This window comes from Chelonoidis abingdonii, chromosome 1 (assembly GCF_003597395.2).
Source record: "Chelonoidis abingdonii isolate Lonesome George chromosome 1, CheloAbing_2.0, whole genome shotgun sequence".
In the NCBI taxonomy this organism is placed as follows: Eukaryota; Metazoa; Chordata; order Testudines; family Testudinidae; genus Chelonoidis; species Chelonoidis abingdonii.
The window spans coordinates 364,150,903-364,169,771 of NC_133769.1; the positions used below are offsets into that span (position 1 = coordinate 364,150,903).

Genomic DNA, 18,869 nt, shown 5'->3' on the forward strand with positions numbered 1-18,869 from the left:
GGCCCGCTCTTCCGGTGGGGTGTTCGCCGTCGGGGGCGGTCGGAGGGGAGGATGTGCTCGGCGCTGGGGAAGGTATTTACACCGGGGGCGGGTGGGGATTAGGGGCCGCGGGGAAGGTCTTGGGGGCGGACCATAACACGAGCACAGGTGTAGTCATTGGAAAAGCCCCGTTCAGATCCACGCAGCCGGGGGCTGCCCGAACTGCCCCGCCCGAGCGTTTGTTGGTAAGTTGCCGGCAGCCCAAGTGCGGCGCTGGTAGATTTGAGGCCAGCGAGTCCAGAGCCATGATCTAGTCCAGGGGTCGCAGTGTGTGCGAGTCCTCAGTTAGTCACTCGGATTTAAGGTTTCACGTGCCAGTCATACATGTTAACGTTTTTAGAAGGTCTCTTTCTATAAGTCTATGTACAACAATAGCTTAGTTATGTATTATAAAGTAAATAAGGTTTTTAAAACGTTTAAGAAGCTTAATTTAAAATTAAATTAAAATGCAGAGCCCCCCGGACCAGGACCCAGGCAGTGTGAGTGCTGCTGAAAATCAGCTTGTGTGCCGTCTTCGGCACGCCTGCCGTAGGTTGCCTACCCCGATCTAGTCTGACCTCCTGCACATGGTAGACCACAGAGTCTCGCAAGCCCACTCATGCAATATGCCCACAACCTCTGACTGAGTTTCTGACATCCTCAAATCATGATTCAAAGACTTCAAATTAGAGAAAACCCACCGCTTGCACAAGTGCAATCTAGCCAGTGACCCATGCCATGGAGTGAGCTGACCCCCCGCCCCGGGTCTCTGCCACTCTGAGCTGGGAGAAAATTCCTTCCCAACCCCAAGTATTGTGCAGTCAGTAGACCCTGAGCATGTGGACAAGACTCACCAGCCAGACACCTGGAGAAGAATTCTCTGCAGTAACTCAGAATCCTCCCACTCTAGTGTCCCATCTCTAGGTGTTAGAGACGTTTGCTGATAGCTGTTGCAGATGGGCCATGTACCATTGCAGGCAGTCTCATCATACCATCCCCTTCATAAACTGATTGAGCTCAGTCTTGCAGCCAGTTGGGTCCCCCTACCCCCGCTCTCCTTGCAAGGCTGTTCTGAGGGTTAGAAACCTTCGCCTAATTTCAAGCCTAAACTTATTGATAGCCAGTTTATATCCATTTGTTCTTTTGTCAACATTGGCACTTAAATAATTCCTCTCATTCCCTGGTGTTTATCCATGTGATGTATTTATAGAGAGCAATCATATCTTCTCTCCTCCTTCGTTTGGTTAGGCTAAGTGAGCCAGACTCCTTAAGTCTCCTCTCATAAGGTAGGTTCTCCATTTCTCTGATCATCTTAGTAGCCCTTCTGTGCACCTGTTCCAGTCTGAATTCGTCTTTCTTAACATGGGAGATTCTTAGGCTATGTCTACACAATAAGTGCTAGTGCGGCACAGTAGTGTAGGCACTTGTTATGGTGATGGAAGAGTTTTTTCCATTGCTATAATAAATCCACCGCCCTGAGAGGTGGTAGCTAAGTTGATGGTACAATAATTCCACTGACATAGCAGTGTCTATATAAGGGCTTAGATTGGTGGGGAAGGGATAGCTCAGTGGTTTGAGCATTAGCCTGCTAAACCCAGGGTTGTGAGTTCAGTCCTTGAGGGGGCTACTTAGGGATCTGGGGCAAAAATTGGTCCTGCTAGTGAAGGCAGGGAGCTAGACTTAATGACCTTTTAAGGTTCCTTCCAGTTTAGGAGATTGGTATATCTCCTATTATTATTATTATTGTTATTGTTATTATTATGTCTCTTGGGTGTGAAATTTTCACGCCCCTGAGCACCATAAAGTCAACGTAAGTTTTGGGTGTAGACCAGGCCTTATTTATTGTGAAAAGGAGTTGAATATAGTCACCCTTCTTCATATGGAAAGTCCCATGTTCCTGTGCCAATTATAGATCCTCTGTTTGCATCAGGAGAGATCATACAAGGACCCCTAGGCTGAACTATTGAACTCTGTGGGTCATGCTTTGGCCACCCCTTCATTCCTCAAGGGCCAGTGTGGGATTGATTTCCAATAGTACATTTTGCATCAGAAAGCACTATTGTTCAGTGTTTGGATCAGGATATGGGAGTCAGGAGAACTTGGTTCTGTGACCTCGGCAAGTCACTTATTCTCTCTGTGCCTCATTTCCTTCATCTGTAAAACAGAGGGATCTGAAGATATGTCTACATTGACAATTTTATGGAAATATCCCAGGTGGTGCACTGAAACCAGTGCAAATCCTCCAGTGTTAGCAACGGCAAACAATGTGAACAGTATGGTGAGCTGGTCACCAGATGTCTTACCTCCGTGTGGTCTTCCCCTACACTAGACAAGGTGTGGTAAAAACTTTAGTCACTTATCTCTGCTACCACTCCAAATATGGCTACAACCAGAGGAGCCAGTAGGAGATATTCCGAAAATGTCTAGTGTAGACAAGGCTTAAATACTGAGCTCTTGTTGGATACTTAGAGTACTTTAGTCTGTCTTATCTTTTCTTTTGATATTTTTCCTCCTATCTTAAATTATGTCAGATACTTTGAGTGGATGCTAGATATTATTGCAGAGAAGAGGAATTGTATCTTTACCAAATCAGATACAACTGGAGTAAATGGAAAGGTAATTGATATAATTAGTTAGTTAAAGTTGAAGTCAATGGAGTGACACCAGGGATGAATTTGGTCAGTAGTGGATCCCTTAATATCAAGTTACTGGAATTCACATGTACAAGTGATAGAGTGTATGAAAGAGAAATTACAGTCATCTATCCTCCTGTTATTCTGTCCCCTTTTGTGTTGTTGTAGTGTACTGAGAAGTGATGATTTGCTTTAGGCCAATGAAAACTGGTTGGGAAGTTTATTGGCACCTTATGAAGTTACTGAATTTTGTTAGGGAAGATGCATTCCAAGAGGAATAAGCTAACAACTGACTGCTTTGAAAACCTTTTCTTGATACTTTTCTTACATGTTTGTTTGTGTTCTAACGATATTGGCTTGTTGTAGGTGCTATGCCTGGGGAAGGAAATGTTTCTGAAACAGGCATTTGCTCTTAGCAGGTAAGGATTCTGAAATCTGACTGAGCAAATGTAAGATTCAAGATAACATTTTTATATCCTGTCTCTTTTACAAACTGGCCTGGCAAACTTATAAAATCAATTTAAAAATCACTATACAGTTGAAAAATAATATCAGAGAAAGGTAAAACATTGAGATATAGTGAACGGAATGTTTCATATGACACCTGGAAGCTGATGGAATAGAAGGTTATGTAAAAGAGATGGTTCCTTGCACCATCAGTGTAAGAAGAATGGTCTAGTGCATGGATGTCAAACTCAAAACCCAGATCAGGTGTGCATGATGTATTTGTGGCTCACGTGCCATACTCAGACTGTGCAGAATGTAAACTTTTTTTAATGACCCAAAAACGTGTGTTTTTTAGACATCATGGCTGCAGCCATAATCTTCCAAATGTAATGGGGGAGGGTGTGTGTAAACCAATGTTATGATGTCTGTCTGAATTTGCAGAGAGCTGAAAAATGAGTCAGAGGGGTGACCTACTCCTTATGAATTTGATTGGTGTATCATCTCTAAAGCCCACTGATGGTGGTGTAATGTCAGTATTAACGGATCACTGTAGCAAATGGAATGGTTGGGGGGTGGGAGTGAAGCCCTCGAGGGGTAGGAATTGGGAGTTCCTGCAGAGAAAGACATACAAGAATAATTAAAAGTTTTAGTTACTATGTAAAAGCTATTTTATCTCCTCGATCTTCGTGTATGCCTCCCACTGACATCAGTGGAGTCTTCACTGGGGATCAAGCAGAGCATGCCATCCTGAATTCTCACCCCAACTCCCAACAGAATGAAACACAGAATTTGGCTCTCTCTGTTCCCCCAAATGAGTTTGACACTGTGGCTCTAGAGGACTGTGACAACATGTCTGACTTTGGGCAAGTCATTTAATATTCCTGCGAGGATAATACTACCCTAGCCAACTGTGGTGGTGTAAGGGTAAAATCCATTAATGGGTGTGAGGTGCACAGATAATGCAGTAACGAGGGCCGTAGTGTAAAGATCTAATCCATTTTCCACACTCTCTGCCTATAAGATCTGTCACTCAAGTATGACTCCATTTAGAGGCTGAACATCTGTACAGTACTTTTTATAAATGACACAACAATAGCTTTTAACTTTCATCCTGGCTTTTCCTTTAGAGTAACAGCGGCCAGAGAGAGCCCCATCTGTGCTGTAGGTAAGAACTCACTGTAGATTTTGAATACAATACACTAAAAACCTTCTTCTACCTGAAACCAATATTCACACTTGAGCCATCATGTCACCTTGCTGTTTAATTCTTTAAACCAAATTTGAGCAGACTGATGGTGTTGTAATGAATAATTCAGATGGGCACTGGGCCAGCATTCAGTCTGACTGACTGCAGATCTTCCTTTTGTTCCATTCCTGGCATGGCTAAGCAGAGTCCTAGACTGACTGACTTTATATTGTAGAGAAACATCTGCTAGAGACTATGGGCTGTATTCACAAAGAAATGTAGTGTCCCCACACTTAACTTTTAGGTGCCGAGAAAATCCCTGGGATTCACGGAGTTTAGTGTGGCATCTCAGCTTCGTGTACATTTTGGGGGAAAGGTGCCTCAGAATGGGATTCACAGAAGCTAGCACATTAGGTGGCTCTCCACCTAAGATAGCTAATGGGAGATGCCAAGGAGAGGGGTGTGTTCTAAGCCCTGCCCCTCTTCCTGCACTAAATCCAGCCTGCAGGGAGGTACCTTCCTCTGCTTGGGATTCTTATCATCAAACTTTCTCTTGGGGTTAGGTGTCCGCCCCATTTTTGGAAGAAGCTGGGTGGAGGAGAGGAGGAGGAGGACCTCCCCCATAACTTTTAACCCAGTGGTTAGTGTAGTCACCTGGGCTGTGGGAGACTCCTGGTTCAATTCCGCTCTCCACCTGATGAGAAGGGATTTGAACAGGGATCTGCTATTTAGCTGAGTGCATTAGGCTTGGGGCTATGATATGTTCTGATATGAGTCTCTCCTGTTGAAACTGTCCCAGTGGGATAAATCATTTAAAAATTCACTGGAGCAGAGGGAGTGGACTCTGTCTCCCCCACCTCCCAAGTGAGTGCTCCAGCCACCAGACTAGGAAAGTTTCACTTGTCCTCTCTCTGTTCCAATGATTTTTTTCATTATTTATTTATTGCCAGAGGAACAGCTTCAACAGAAGACATTGAGGGAGCCCCATATCAGAATATCCAATAGATCAGTGGCTAAGACACTCACCTGAGAGGTGGCAGATCCCTGTTCAGATCCCTTTTCCTCACCAGGTGGAGGGGGAAGTTGAATGGGGGGTGCTCTCCTACATCCTAGGTGAGTACCTTAACCACTGGGCTAAAAGTTATGAAGGAATCTTCTCATTCCTGTTCTCCCCTTTCCCGCCTTCCCCCCGCAGCCATTTGAGGTAAGCTTGCCTACAGGTGCCTGATCCAGTAGGTAAGCTCTGGGCATTATCTGATTGGGTCCCACAGGCGAGTAGTTAGGTGGAGGAACATCTGTCTTCCTCTGGATTGTGCATCGCTTTGTGGCTTAGGTGTCTGGACTCTTGGCATGGAGCTGCAGTGTGCATGTCCAGAAGCTGAACTGTAGGTGCCCAGAGAACTTTTACTACAAAAATGTAGGTGCCAGGCAAGTTTACCCTACAGTGTTTGGCAGCAGCTGGAGGCTTTTTTGTGAATCCCAGTGGGGCCCAATTCTGAGATTTAGGTGCCTAAAGTGGTAGGCAGTCACTTGAGTCCTTTTGTGAATCTAGCCCAATATTCTCTGTCTACACTGGGTCAGGAACTCTTAGTGGAACCAGTCTTAAACACAATTTAAGGTTAAACCCATCTACACTTCAGTATCTATTGTGCTGGTGGATTCTGTTACAACACAGTTCTCTGACGTGGTTAAAACACAGTTTGGTCTTGAAGTGTAGACAGGATCTAGTATGTTCTTGAACCCTGCTGGTTCCAGGTATTGTACTTTCAGTCTAAAATATCGCCTGACTTTGGGGTGCGCTTATTAAAATTAAGGCTGCAGGGACAGCACTTTGCCCCAGAGTAATGAGAAGAAACAAGGGCTTGTCATTTCTTCGGATATGTAAATATTTGAAGCAGGGCTGGATTTAAGGATAACTGGGATCCTGGATCCATCACAGTTTCACCACACCATCATGCTCCAGCCCTTTCCATGCTGAACTCCTTGAATGTCCTCCTGCTAGGGATCCCTTTCCCTTCTCCCAGTCTGTTGTGGTCTGCCAAGTCAGTACCCTTTCCTCATTTATATCTCACCTGAGAACTTGACGAGATAATGGGACATGCCCCCCTCCCCATATTTTATGCACATATTTACTCCCCCCCCCAATCCTTAACTGAACCACTGTGGTGTGTTGGGTACGTGACTAACCCTGAGTAACCTACACACCTAGACAGGGGCGGGGATGTGTCTTCTGTGTGAAGCATCTTGCCCACCTCTGACTACTCTAAAACAGGTTCTCAACCAGGGGTATGCTTACCTCTGGGGGTATGCAGAGGTCTTTGGGGGTACAGCAACTCATCTAGATATTTACCTAGTTTTACAATAAGCTACATAAAAAGTAAGTGCAAACTAAAATTTCATACAATGACCTGTTTATACTGCTCTATATACTATACACTGAAATGTAAGTAAAATATTTATATTCCAATTGATTTATTTTATAATCATATGGTAAAAATGAGAGAGTAAGCAATTGTTCAGTAACAGTGTGGCTGTGACCCTTTTTTGTAGTTTTATGTCTGATTTTGTAAGCAAGTAGTTTTTAAGTGAGGTGAAACTTGGGGGTACGCAAGACAAATCAGACTCTTGAAAGGGGTACAGTAATCTGGAAAGGTTGAGACTCACTGATCTAAAACACCTAATTACAGACAGAAAAACTCTTCTTCCAGGTTTCTACCCCTGCCAGCCCCACCTCTCCTCAGTAGATTCCTGGTGACTCCTATCTTCCATAATGTTACTGCTTTGTCAGAAGGGGAGTTGTCTGGCCTTTAACTTGAAATATATTTGTTCTGTCTTCCTCTTTAAAGGGAGCACGTTGCTGAGCTGCAACAGACACTACAGGTCCCAGCCGACCCATGGCATTGGGAGGTTCAGACACCTGCTTCCACCGGAGGTAGGCTTTTCAGTGCTCTGACAGTTTCGACTTTCAATTTATTCGGATACATTTACAGACTAATTAAAATGTTGGTGTTGCTAATTCTATGGGCTTCTGAGTGTACAAGCGAAGACTATGCTGCTTTCCTTCTGCTTCTCCCAGCAGAGATTGTTATGCAGTAAGAAATAGCCTATTCAAAGCACTACACAAATATTTTCTTGTGTCCATTACTTCCTTGTTTAAGTCTCTAAATGGTTTGGCTAATGGAAACTATTAGTTATGTTGAACTTAACCTAACCAATCACAAGCCTTTGCTGAATATTAGCAAGTAAAGTCTTGGTCCATTTTGAATTTTTTTACATTACCTGGAATTTGGAAGAGAAACATGTCTGGAACAGTGAAACAATAATTCATCTAGACAGATGCCTCGAAGGCAGAGGCTGAATTAGAATCAGTTTGTTCCAACTCCTTAGTTCCTTCTGGAAGAAGTGGTTTTTCATGCTAAGCATACGTTGTCCAGATGAGTGTGGTGCCTCTATAGGGCCTGTCATCCCAGGACCTCAACTGATTAAGCCTCAGAACACCTCTGTAAATTAGGTGTTATCTTGATTTTACAGCTGGGAAAATGAGCACAGGGGAGCCTTGACTTGCCCAAGATTATTCAGCAAACCAGCGTTAGAGCTGGGCATAGATTCCAGGCTACCAGTCCTCTGCTCTGACCACTGCCGGGCATGAATCTTGGGTAGTTAGACTTTCCAAGAATGCTGAAGGGTAGTTCACTTTCTTACAGCTTTCAAAGAGGAAAAGGGACAGGGTACGGATGAAGGAGATTCAGGCTGGATCAGATCATGAATATGGAGACCTGAACATACAGATGACGGCGTACGACATGTGTCTGGTGGAGCATTTTGCTCAATATGTTCATAAACTCTGCAACCGACTCTCCATTCGAGTGAATGAAAGGTATAAAGGCCACTACTGCATGTCATCTCTGTGTGTTTAGCATGTCATCTCTGTGTGTTTACATGACATGCTGTATGTACTTTGGTCTTGCTTGGATACAGTACAAAAATGAGAGCTTTGCAGGTGAAGGTGTTACACGAGGGATGGGGAAACTTTTTGGCCCAAGGGCCACATCTGGATATGGAAATTATATGGCAGTCCATGAATGCTCTCAAAATTGGGACTGGGCTGCATGAGGGAGTGAGTGTTTTGGCTTGGGGTGTGGGCTTTCGAGTGGGGCCAGAAATGAGGAGTTTAGGGTGTGGGAGGGAGTTGTGGGCTAGAGCAGGGAGTTGAGGTACAGGGGAGTGAAAGCTCCGGCTGGGGGTGCAGGCTCTGGGGTGGGTCTAGGATGAGGGGTTGGGGGTGTAGGAGGGTGTTCCGGGCTGAGACCGAAGGGTTTGGAGGGTGGGAGGGAGATCAGGGTTGGGGCACAGGAAGAGGTCAGGGGTGCAGGCTCCGGGCAGCGTTTACCTCAAGCAGTGGCATTTCCCCCCTCTGACTCCTATGCGGAGGCGTGGCAAGGTGGCTCTGCATGCTGCCCTGTCCGTAGGCGCTGCCCCTGCAGCTCCCATTGGCTGCGGTTCCCAGCCAATGGGAGCTGCAGGGGCGCTGCTTAGGGTGGGGGCAGTATGCGGAGCCCCTTGACTGCTGCTGCACATAGGAGCTGGAGTGGGGACATGCCACTGCTTCCGGGAGCCACGTGGAGTCATGGCATGTGCGGAGCGGGGGAAGCCCCCGACCCCACTCCACGGCTGGTTTGGGGCAAGCCCCAGGCCCTACTCCATGGTAGGAGCTCGAGCGCGGGATTAAAACGTCTGATGGTCCGTAGTTTTCCCTCCCCTGTGACGTTCGTGTGTGTGTGAATTTTCCTCTCTGATCTGCATGGTCATTCTCTTGAATTTATTCTGTTCTTTCAGTGTCCGTGGGCTCTTGACTGAGCTCACTTAGAGCTCTGTTCAAGTAGGAAAAGCCACAGGATGGGTATCAATAGACTGGCTGTGCAGATCACAGGGAAGAATTTAGCTCTCAGTTTTCAGTCAGTGGAGAAAGGGGCATTAGCCAGTGGTCTGAGCACAGGAATGGGGAAGGGAAATTTCTGAGTTCTAAACCTGGATACTCCGTGGACTTGCCACTTCTCTGCCCAAGCTTTTCCATCTGCAAAATGTGTTGACTAATGCCTGCTTACATCACAGGTCTTGAGGATGGCTGGACGTGGGTAGAGTTCTTTGAAGATGAAAAGTGCCACAAATATAATTAGAGTCCTAGCCCTCCATGTGTCTTTTCCACATGTTGTGAGGTGTTAAAATGCCCTATCTCACTTCTGTCAATTGTGCTGGTTTCTTTTCCTTTTGACACATTTCTCTTTTGTCTGTGTCTCAGAAAAGAAATGGGGCATGTCATGCAGACAGAGCTTCTGCTGATTTGAGTCAGATTTTGTTCCCGTACATCTGTTGCGTGGATGGATCTTTCCTCACTGCCCCACGTTTAGAGACAGGGTCACTTTTCGCCCACTCTGTCTTCATCTTTTTCTCATCTGAAAGCACCGAAAATTACAGTAGCACCATGGAGCTTGGATCAGGCAGAACAGTGACTTGTGGGCTTTGTCCTACAAATTGCTTGTTCTGCCACAGCTATAATTTTCCTAAAAGTAGGACAAGAGAGCCTTCAAAGTCTGTATTTTAATTTAGTTTCTAAAGACATGGAAAAGCTTTTCACAAGGCAGCTTTCGTGCAGGGGCTGGACTGCACCTTTTCAGTTTATAAATAGCCGAGACTAGGTTGAACTAGATGTGGAGGGAGAGTTGGACCAGCTCTTCTCCAGGGACCCCGATATTGTTGCCAGGATTTACGCTTTCACTTTGGGGATGTGGTGGATCTGATATGCTGCAGCATTGTGTGCCTGAGTCTGCTGATAGCTTGTAACAATAGCTCTATGAAGTGTGAATTATCCTCAATACGATATTAACTCTGGATGCTAACGATGGCATTTAACATGTCAACATTAACCATTTCCCTGCTGTCCTAGAGTGGAGATCTGCAGAGAGGGTTTCATTAAGGAAATGTTCTTTAAATGTATTTTCTTGTCAGGTCCATACTAACCTCACCCCTCTCTTCTAGGTGAGAGTCATGGTGTTCTCCTCGAGGTAGAGCAGTGGGGTCTCGTGTAACTGTGGTTCCAATGTTAGATCTGAGAAGCTAACTCTGCTGTTCTGAATGTTCCTGTGGATCATGTAACAGGGCGTGTGACTCCTGCAGGGTCTTTACAGAGCAATAATTACGGGACGAAACCATGCCCAACTGTTTCAGTTCTGTGAGGGGGATGCACAGATTATCTGTAAAAGTCTGCAGCCTTGACCATCACCTGCGATTGAGTGCTGATTCCTTTGGGGTCTTCATAGTGTTGTCCAAGGGACCTGTCATAACTACCATGAAAGGATGTTAGCACATATGGGAATCTGTGTCCGAATGCTGTTTAATGTATGCATGGTGCTCACTGTTTAAACCCTATTTAAAAACATCAAGACAGTGAATTTACTTTTTTAGACTCTTGTACAGGGGTTCTCAAACTTTTTTACTAGTGACCCCATTCACACAGCAAGCTGCTGAGTGCGACCCCCCCCATACATTAAAAACACTTTTTAAAAAATATTTAACACCATTATAAATGCTGGAGGATCTAGGGTAGGGGCTGATAGCTCATGACCCTTCATGTAATAACCTCATGACCCCCAGTTTGAGAACCCCTGCTCTTGTATGAGGTGCTGCATCACAGCCGTGGAGCTGAGAGTCCTGCATGCAGTTGTGCTGGTCTCTTTCTGCAGTGTGGATGCTCTAGACAAACTGGGACCACTCACTGATTTCTCATAATTTAGTGAACAGCTGTCAAATGGCAGAGACTTACATTAAAAGGCTCTTGGATCCCATTTGGATATTCCACGGAGATCAGACTAGATGATCTTATGGTCCCGTCTGCCCTCAAACTCTTTGGATCACCAGCCCCCCATTCAATGTTTTAGAACAAGACCCACAGATGCTAGGAAATTAAAGTGTCTTCTGCTCGGATGCACCTATGTATAGTTTCAGGAAGAGCCCACAACCTAGATGACTGTTTCATACCCTAGACTGTGGTTCTTGCATAGATTGTTACTTGTATTGCGGAAATGGCTGCATGTCTCGACAGAGGGCAGGGCCCCATTGTGCTAGGGGATGTACACGTAGTAAAGACAAAGTAGGGGAGAAAAGAAATAGTAGCCCCCTTTGACTAAGGCCAGAGATATTGAAGGCTGGGACTATAACAGGGTTTAAAAGAGAACTAGATACATTCATGGCGGTTAAGTCCATTAATGGCTGTTAGTCAGGATGGGTAAGGAATGGTGTCCCTAGTCTCTGTTGTCAGAGGATGGAGATGGATGACAGGAAAGAGATCACTTGATCATTGCCTGTTAGGTTCACTCCCTCTGGGGCACCTGGCATTGGCCACTGTCGGAAGACAGGATACTGGGCTAGATGGACCTTTGGTGTCCAGTATGGTCATTCTTATGTTAAATGATTGGCCAGGGTCACAAAGGAAGTCTGTGGCTGACTGGCCTTTGAACCAGATCTTCTGAGTAAGGATCCATGCCTTAATCACAAGATCATCCCTCCTCACTAATTGAGTTGCAGTACAAGCAGTTTACACAATGGGCCTGTCATAGTATTTATCCCAGTCTGACCTTAGAGCCAAAAATGAGGTACTAGCATGAATTCCTCTAAGCTTAATTACCAGCTTAGATCTGGTAAGCTGCCACCACCCGAAAATATATAGTGTTTTGGGGGCACTCTGGTCCCCCAAAACCTTCCCTGGGGACCCCAAGACCCAAATTCCTTGAGTCTCACAACAAAGGGAATAAACCATTTCCTTCCCCTCTTTCTTCCTCCAGATCTTTCCGCCCTGGGTAACAAGGAGAGATAGACAGAGTCAAGCTCCGTGAATCTAAACAAAGGGATTCCCCTTCACCTCCTCTTTTTCTCCTGTCGTCCACCCACTTCCTGGTGAGTACAGACTCAATACTTCAGCCTTAACCAGATGAAAAATCAATTAGGTATTTAAAAGAAAGTTTTTAATAGAGAATAAAAGTAAGAAATCTCTGTAAATTCAAGATGTATATTACAGGGTCTTTCGCTTATAGAAAATGGAGAAAAGCCTCCTCCAGCAGAAATACAATTTAAATACTTTTCAGCAAATACACATTAAAACTTCTACCAGCCAGATACTACAGTGCAAAACAGAAAAACAATCAAAGACTTGAACATGCCTTTACTCCATTATACTATTCTGAATATATAAGAGACTGTAGCAGGGAGATTGGCAAGAAACCTGGTTGCACGTCTAGACCCTTTCAGGACTCAGAGAGAACAAAGCAGAACCCAAAAAACACAAACAAAGACTTTCAAATCTCGGTAGAGGGAAGCATCTTGTTTCCTGATTGGTCCTCTGGTCAAGTGTTGTTTGTTAACCCTTTCCAGGTGAAAGAGACATTAACCCTTAGCTCTCTGTTTATGACAGGGCCACATTCTATTCTCATTTGCACCAGTGAAAATCCAGAGTAATACCACTGAAATCTGTGGATTTACACTGGCGTAAATGAGAACAGCATTTGCCAAGTATCTCTCCTCTGTACATACTAGGTCCGTATTGGTGAAAATAAAGTCTTTCCAAAGGGCATGTTACACCAGCCGTTTCTTGTCTTTCTTAATAACCGTTGTGAAAGACACAAGTCAGTTACTGCTCATGAAAATAAAACCAGGTAGATTAACTATGTACTAGATGTTTGCTTGAAATCTCTCCCTCACATCAAAGGCATTGAATAAAGTTGTCTCCTTTTGTGTTAGCATTTGTGGCCAAAAGAGCTTCTGGGCAGCAGTAATGCCATAGACTTCCCTCTTATCTTTGTCCTGTCACACAAGTGATTATATAGCCCTTCTTGTGTCAGCCCCAATGCATTCTACCTTGTTTGCATAGTTAATTTCTCAGGAATGCTTCATCTCATCCCATGTTCTCTTCTGATGAAAGTTCACTCATTCCTGCCTAGGGCTGTCAACATTTCCCCAATTGCTGATAGCTGCATTGTTGTTTCTACAGCTATGCCATGCCTACTAAAACCATGGAGGTGATGCTTGTGCAGGAGCAAGGTTCCAGGCTCTACCTAGATGCTGTTCTTACAACCCACCAGCGAGTTGTACAGGTATGAAATTTTGTTTGCCTATAATGACACTCTGCTCTTGCCTAGCACTTTACTTCTGAGGATCTCAAAGCAACAAACTAACTCTCTAGTCTAATCACTTGTGTGTGGAAATTGAGGCATGAAGAAGTTAAATAACTATAAAAGTCACACAATGAGCCACTTGCAGAATGGAGAGCCCAGAAGGCTTGTCTGCCAGCTCTAATGATTAGATGTACTGTCTCTTTTACACTGAATGGTAGACAATACAGATGGAAAAGTCATAACGAGATATTTGCCCAAACTCCTCTTCACTGGCCCCTATCACTGTGAAGTGGTTTATAATAATTTTTTAAAGCTCACTGGTTATATTGACCCTTCAGTTTTTAAACTAGAATCTGTTTCCTCAGTGATGCTTTCCTCCTCGTCTTATAACTGCATACACTCAGTCTTGTGGTTAAACATGTTCTGGGTTAAACTTTCAAAGCTTTAAAAGGTAGACGTTTTCCACGGCACAGAGCTGATGCTGAGAACTTTCAGAGTTGACACTGGAGACCCAAGTTTTCCATGGCAGCTTCTGTGGTAGGGATCTGGACATTAGCGACAATTTAACCTGAATTAAAAAAACTATGCTGTGCATGAATGTGTCTCTAGATCTACACACCAACACATACATCTGTATGTCAATCTTTCTGCTTCTCAGTAGCAGAGCTAAAGAAGTTAAGAGGTATAAGAAAGGGAAAAGAGATGTATTTTCAACTGTGTCAGAAAAACAGTGAGGTGGAGAGATACAAAATACATGCTTCAGACAGCAAGAGCTGCAGTGGAAGTTCTCACCCAGACAGTGGGGATACTGTGGGCAGGGTGGGGGTTGTTCACGTCAAAACTGGGCACGGGATACAGTGTGCATGGAAGATGCCCTGCAAACTAAAGTTATGTGCATTGGCCCAGAGTGGTTGGACTGTAAGGGTCTCGTTTGGGCTCCACCTTGGACTTGCATTGAAATCGACTCCTTTGCTGTGTCATTAATGTAAAAGGTTCACCCGGTGTTTGGCTTTTCTCCTGCAGCATTTCATTTCTTCTTTCAGATCAGTGGTTTGAGTTCAACGTTTGCTCCTGTACTCTTGGAGGTTATTCAGAGTAACCAGCCCGAAGGGGTCCATCTGTCAGTGAAAGAGGTACCTTTAAGTTTACTGACGTGTTCACATTTAGAAAGTGTTTACTATGTATTTGGTGAAATCTGCCTCACAACAGCACAGAACATGGTCTTGATCCTGAGAAGACTCACCTCTCCCATTGATGTGTGGGTGCCCACCGTGCCTCAGAGTCAGGGCCCCACTTGGTCAGTTGGCCTACGTGAGACTCTGCTCATTGACCAGTGCCCTGGATAGCATTTGGACTTCCGTATCCCGTGACGTGCCTCCCCTGCCACCAGCACCTTTCCAACCAACTCCCATTACCACCCATCAGGAGAGTGGATGGTAAATGGCTTTGCACCTAGAGAAAATCCCCGTGGTTCCGAGTAGGATACTTTCCTTTCAGTACTACGTAGTGCGTGTACTGCATCTTTCATCCAAGGATCACAGAGCTCTTTATGGAGCAGGGAAGTACTGTCCCTCTTTTACTGGTGAAGAAGCAGATTGATCATTGACTTGCACAAGATTAAAGAGTTGAGTCGGTGGCAGACTAGGAATGGAACCCAGAAGCCAGGTGCCCTCCTGTCACTATTAGATCACACTTCCTGCCGGGAAGGACTTTTGTTTGCTTTCTGCAGAAGCTCATTCTTATATTCAGTTTCACCAGAGCACTGAGGCGGGCCAGAGTTCACACTCCTGAGCTGGGCTCTGCATAGATAGAACCTTTCCTGCACTGTGAGGGGTGAGGAAAATTTAAGCCCTCAAGCCACCATACATTGTATGTCCTTGTATTACAAAAGCAAACGAGCTCTGGGAAGCTCTATTTATTCAAGGTAGGTTTTGTGGACTAAAAAATATGAAGTGTCAGTGATGGTCTCTGCATCCATGGACTTCATTAGCCTTTGGTAACTCACAAGAGAGGTGTGGAGCTCCGGATGGTCTTGTGAAGTTCAGGAGAGATGGCAGCGCTACGATAGTGCCTGGATACTAAGGGGATAGGAACTATCGTAATAAGTAAAGGACTGAACCAAAGGGCTTTGGTGAGCTTTGGATCAGGACCTAAGATAGGTAGATCTTCCATTTCCCCCTCCTTCCAATAAAATAAACTGTATCTGTCTCTGAAAATGAACTTCGACAATTTGCATTGATAACTGCACTTAACCATCTCCATATGTTTAATGGTTTGCCCAGTTTTGTTTACTCCTAACTTGTGCATCCACAATAGCTCATGATCTGTAAACCTCAGCAGGTAACTCACCAAGCAGAACAGCTACTAGGTGGTTGGTTTGGAACCCTAGAGAAGGGACACATTTCGCAGAGTATTGTGTATGCTACCCCAGTCTGTGCATGCTATTTAGGGTGTATGTATGCGTCTGCATTGCTTGTTCACTGAGTCAAGACTTTTGCACTCGTGTGCTGATTTTCTTCACTTACACCAGTGCGACTCCATTAACTTCAGTGGAGTTGTGCCTGAGTTAGGCCATCTTAAGGAGGGGGAGAATCAGACTGTCAGTCACCAGCTTCAGTTAAGTCCCTATTAAGACTTCTTTTATAACACATTTTGTTGAAGAAATATAAATTCTTGGCTCTTGGAAAGACTTCTCACAGTTCTGTATGATTCAGTCTCTGCACAGACAAATACTGATACCCAAATAAGCAATGGATTCTGAAGTGTGTGTGGTTCAGGGCAAGGTACTGAGAATTAGAGCCCTTGAATTCTGTTTCTGGCTCTGCCATTAATTCCCTATGTCCTTGGGTCCCTCTTAACCTCTCTCTGCCTTCGTACCCCCTTCTGTAAAACACTGATTCTGAGCCTGCCTTATAGGGATGATGTAATGCTTGATTTGTTAATGGATGTAAAGTACTTTGGAATCCTGGGCAGAAAGATACTACAGATTAGTTCAAAATAGGACTGTCAATTAAACGCAGTTAACTCATGTGATTAACTGAAAGTTAATCGCGATTAAAAAAATTAATCGTGATTAATCACAGTTTTATTCACACTGCTAAACAATAGGATACCAATTGAAATTTATTAAATATTTTAGGATGTTTTTCTATATTTTCAAATATATTGATTTCAATTACAACACAGAATACAAAGTGTACAGTGCTCACTTTATATTATTTAGATTACAAATATTTGCTCTGTAAAAATGATAAACAAAAGAAATAGTATTTTTCAATTCACCTCATACAAGTACTGTAGTGCAACTTCTTTATCGTGAAATTGCAACTTACAAATGTCGATTTTTTTTGTTTGTTGTTGTTGTTGTTACAAAACTGCACTCAAAACGAACAACATAAAACTTTAGCGCCTACAAGTCCACTCAATCCTACTTCTTGTTCAGCCAATCGCTCGGACAAACAAGTTTGTTTTCATTTACGGGAGATAATGCTGCCCGCTTCTTATTTACAATGTCACCTGAAAGTGAGAACAGGTGTTCGCATGGCACTTTTGTAGCAGGCATTGCAAGATATTTACATGCCAGATATGCCCCTTCATGCTTCAATCACCATTCCAGAGGACATGCTTCCACACTGATGATGCTCATTAAAAAAAAATAACGCTTTAATGAAATTTATGAATGAACTCCTTTGGGGAGATTTGTATGTCTCCTGCTCTGTTTTACCTGCATTCTGCCATATACTTCATGTTAAGGCAGTCTCAGATGATGACCCAGCACATGTTGTTCATTTCAAGAACACTTTCACTGCAGATTTGACAAAATGCAAAGAAGGTACCAATGTGAGATTTCTAGAGATAGCTTCAGCATTCAACCCAAGGTTTAAGAATCTGAAATGCCTTTCCAAAATCTGAGAGGGATGAGGTGTGGAGCATGCTTTCTGAAGTCTTAAAAGAGCAACACTCCGATGCAGAAACTACAGAACCCGAACCACCAAAAAAACCAAAATCGGCCTTCTGTTGGTGGCATCTGACTCAGATGATGAAAATGAACGTGCATAGGTCCACACTGCTTTGGATCGTAGTCCAGCAGAACCCGTTGTCAGCATGGACGCATGTCCTCTGGAATGGTGGTTGACACATGAAAGGACTTATGAATCTTTAGCACATCTGGCATGTAAATATCTTGCAACGCCAGCTACACAGTGCATGTGAATGCCTGTTTTCACTTTCAGGTGACATTGTAAATAAGAAGCGGGCAGCATTATCTCCTGTAAATATAAACAAACTTGTTTGTCTGAGCGATTGGCTGAACAAGAAGTAGGACTGAGTGGACTTTGTTTTATTTTTGAATGCAGTTATTTTTTTGTACATAATTCTACATTTTGCACTACAGTACTTGCATGAGGTGAATTGAAATATTTCTTTTGGTTTTTCAAGTGCAAATATTTGTAGTAAAAAATAAACAAAGGGAGCACTCTACACTTTGTATTTTGTGTTGTAACTGAAATCAATGTATTGGAAAATGTAGAAAACATCCAAAAATATTTAAATAAATGATATTCTATTATTTTTAACAGTACGATTTATCATTTTTTTAATCGCTTGACAGCCCTAGTTAATTATTTTAGAAATTAAAACATACTGAGTTCCTGAGCTACAATAGCGCTGTATGTCAAGCTCTGTTTTCATGGAGGATAGGTCCATCAATGGTTATTAGCCAAGGTGGGCAGGGATGGTGTCCCTAGCCTCTATTTGCCAGAAGCTGGGAATGGGTGACAGGGGATGGATCACTTGGTGATTACCTGTTCTGTTCATTCCCTCTGGGGCATCTGGCACTGGCCACTGTCGGAAGACAGGACACTGGGCTAGATGGACCTTTGGTCTGACCCAATAGGGCCGTTCTTATGAAAATGTTCCAGCAGTGCCGGGCTCAGTAGAACTGTGAACACTTACTTACTGCCAAGCCCTCGGTACAGTACAGAACACTGGCATGGCCAATATCAGGAGATAATTGTCTTTCTGCTATTTTGGAACATGATCAAGACTAATTCCTATTTCTCCATTTTTTCCTCCCCCCAGCATACAGAGGCAGACTTCAAGGTTCGATTAAAGGCTCGACCGGAACTTGAAGAGCTGATGGCGCAAATGAGCTGAGCCAATGTCCAGCTAATACTATCCAATCCATTTCAAAGCCATCTTTGTGATGCTATTCATCGCTTAATGGGCTCCTGGTAGCCTTCAAAGGCAGCTCTTAATGATATATTTGTTGCTTGGATGATGTTTCCATTGCTCTGTTAAGGAGCTTATTTTAATGAAGTGAAATGTACCCATTGTGTATCTGACCAACTGGTGCTTTTTCTTAGAGAGATTTGCAGCCGTGTGGTAATGAAAAGGCTGGATCGCATGTCTGATTCCTTCACT

The 18,869-nt window shown here is 43.9% G+C and overlaps 1 protein-coding gene across 1 annotated transcript; it reads left to right on the forward strand.

Annotated features, from left to right (window-relative positions):
• Nucleotides 1-8: 8 nt before the first annotated feature.
• MRPL48 (mitochondrial ribosomal protein L48) lies at nt 9-18,783 on the forward strand. The gene is made up of 8 exons (XM_032781132.2): nt 9-72; nt 3,018-3,070; nt 4,226-4,263; nt 7,131-7,216; nt 7,989-8,161; nt 13,325-13,427; nt 14,492-14,581; nt 18,528-18,783. Exons 1-8 carry the CDS (start codon nt 52-54, stop codon nt 18,600-18,602), a joined length of 639 nt encoding a protein of 212 aa, XP_032637023.1. The 5' UTR covers nt 9-51; the 3' UTR covers nt 18,603-18,783.
• Nucleotides 18,784-18,869: the final 86 nt, after the last annotated feature.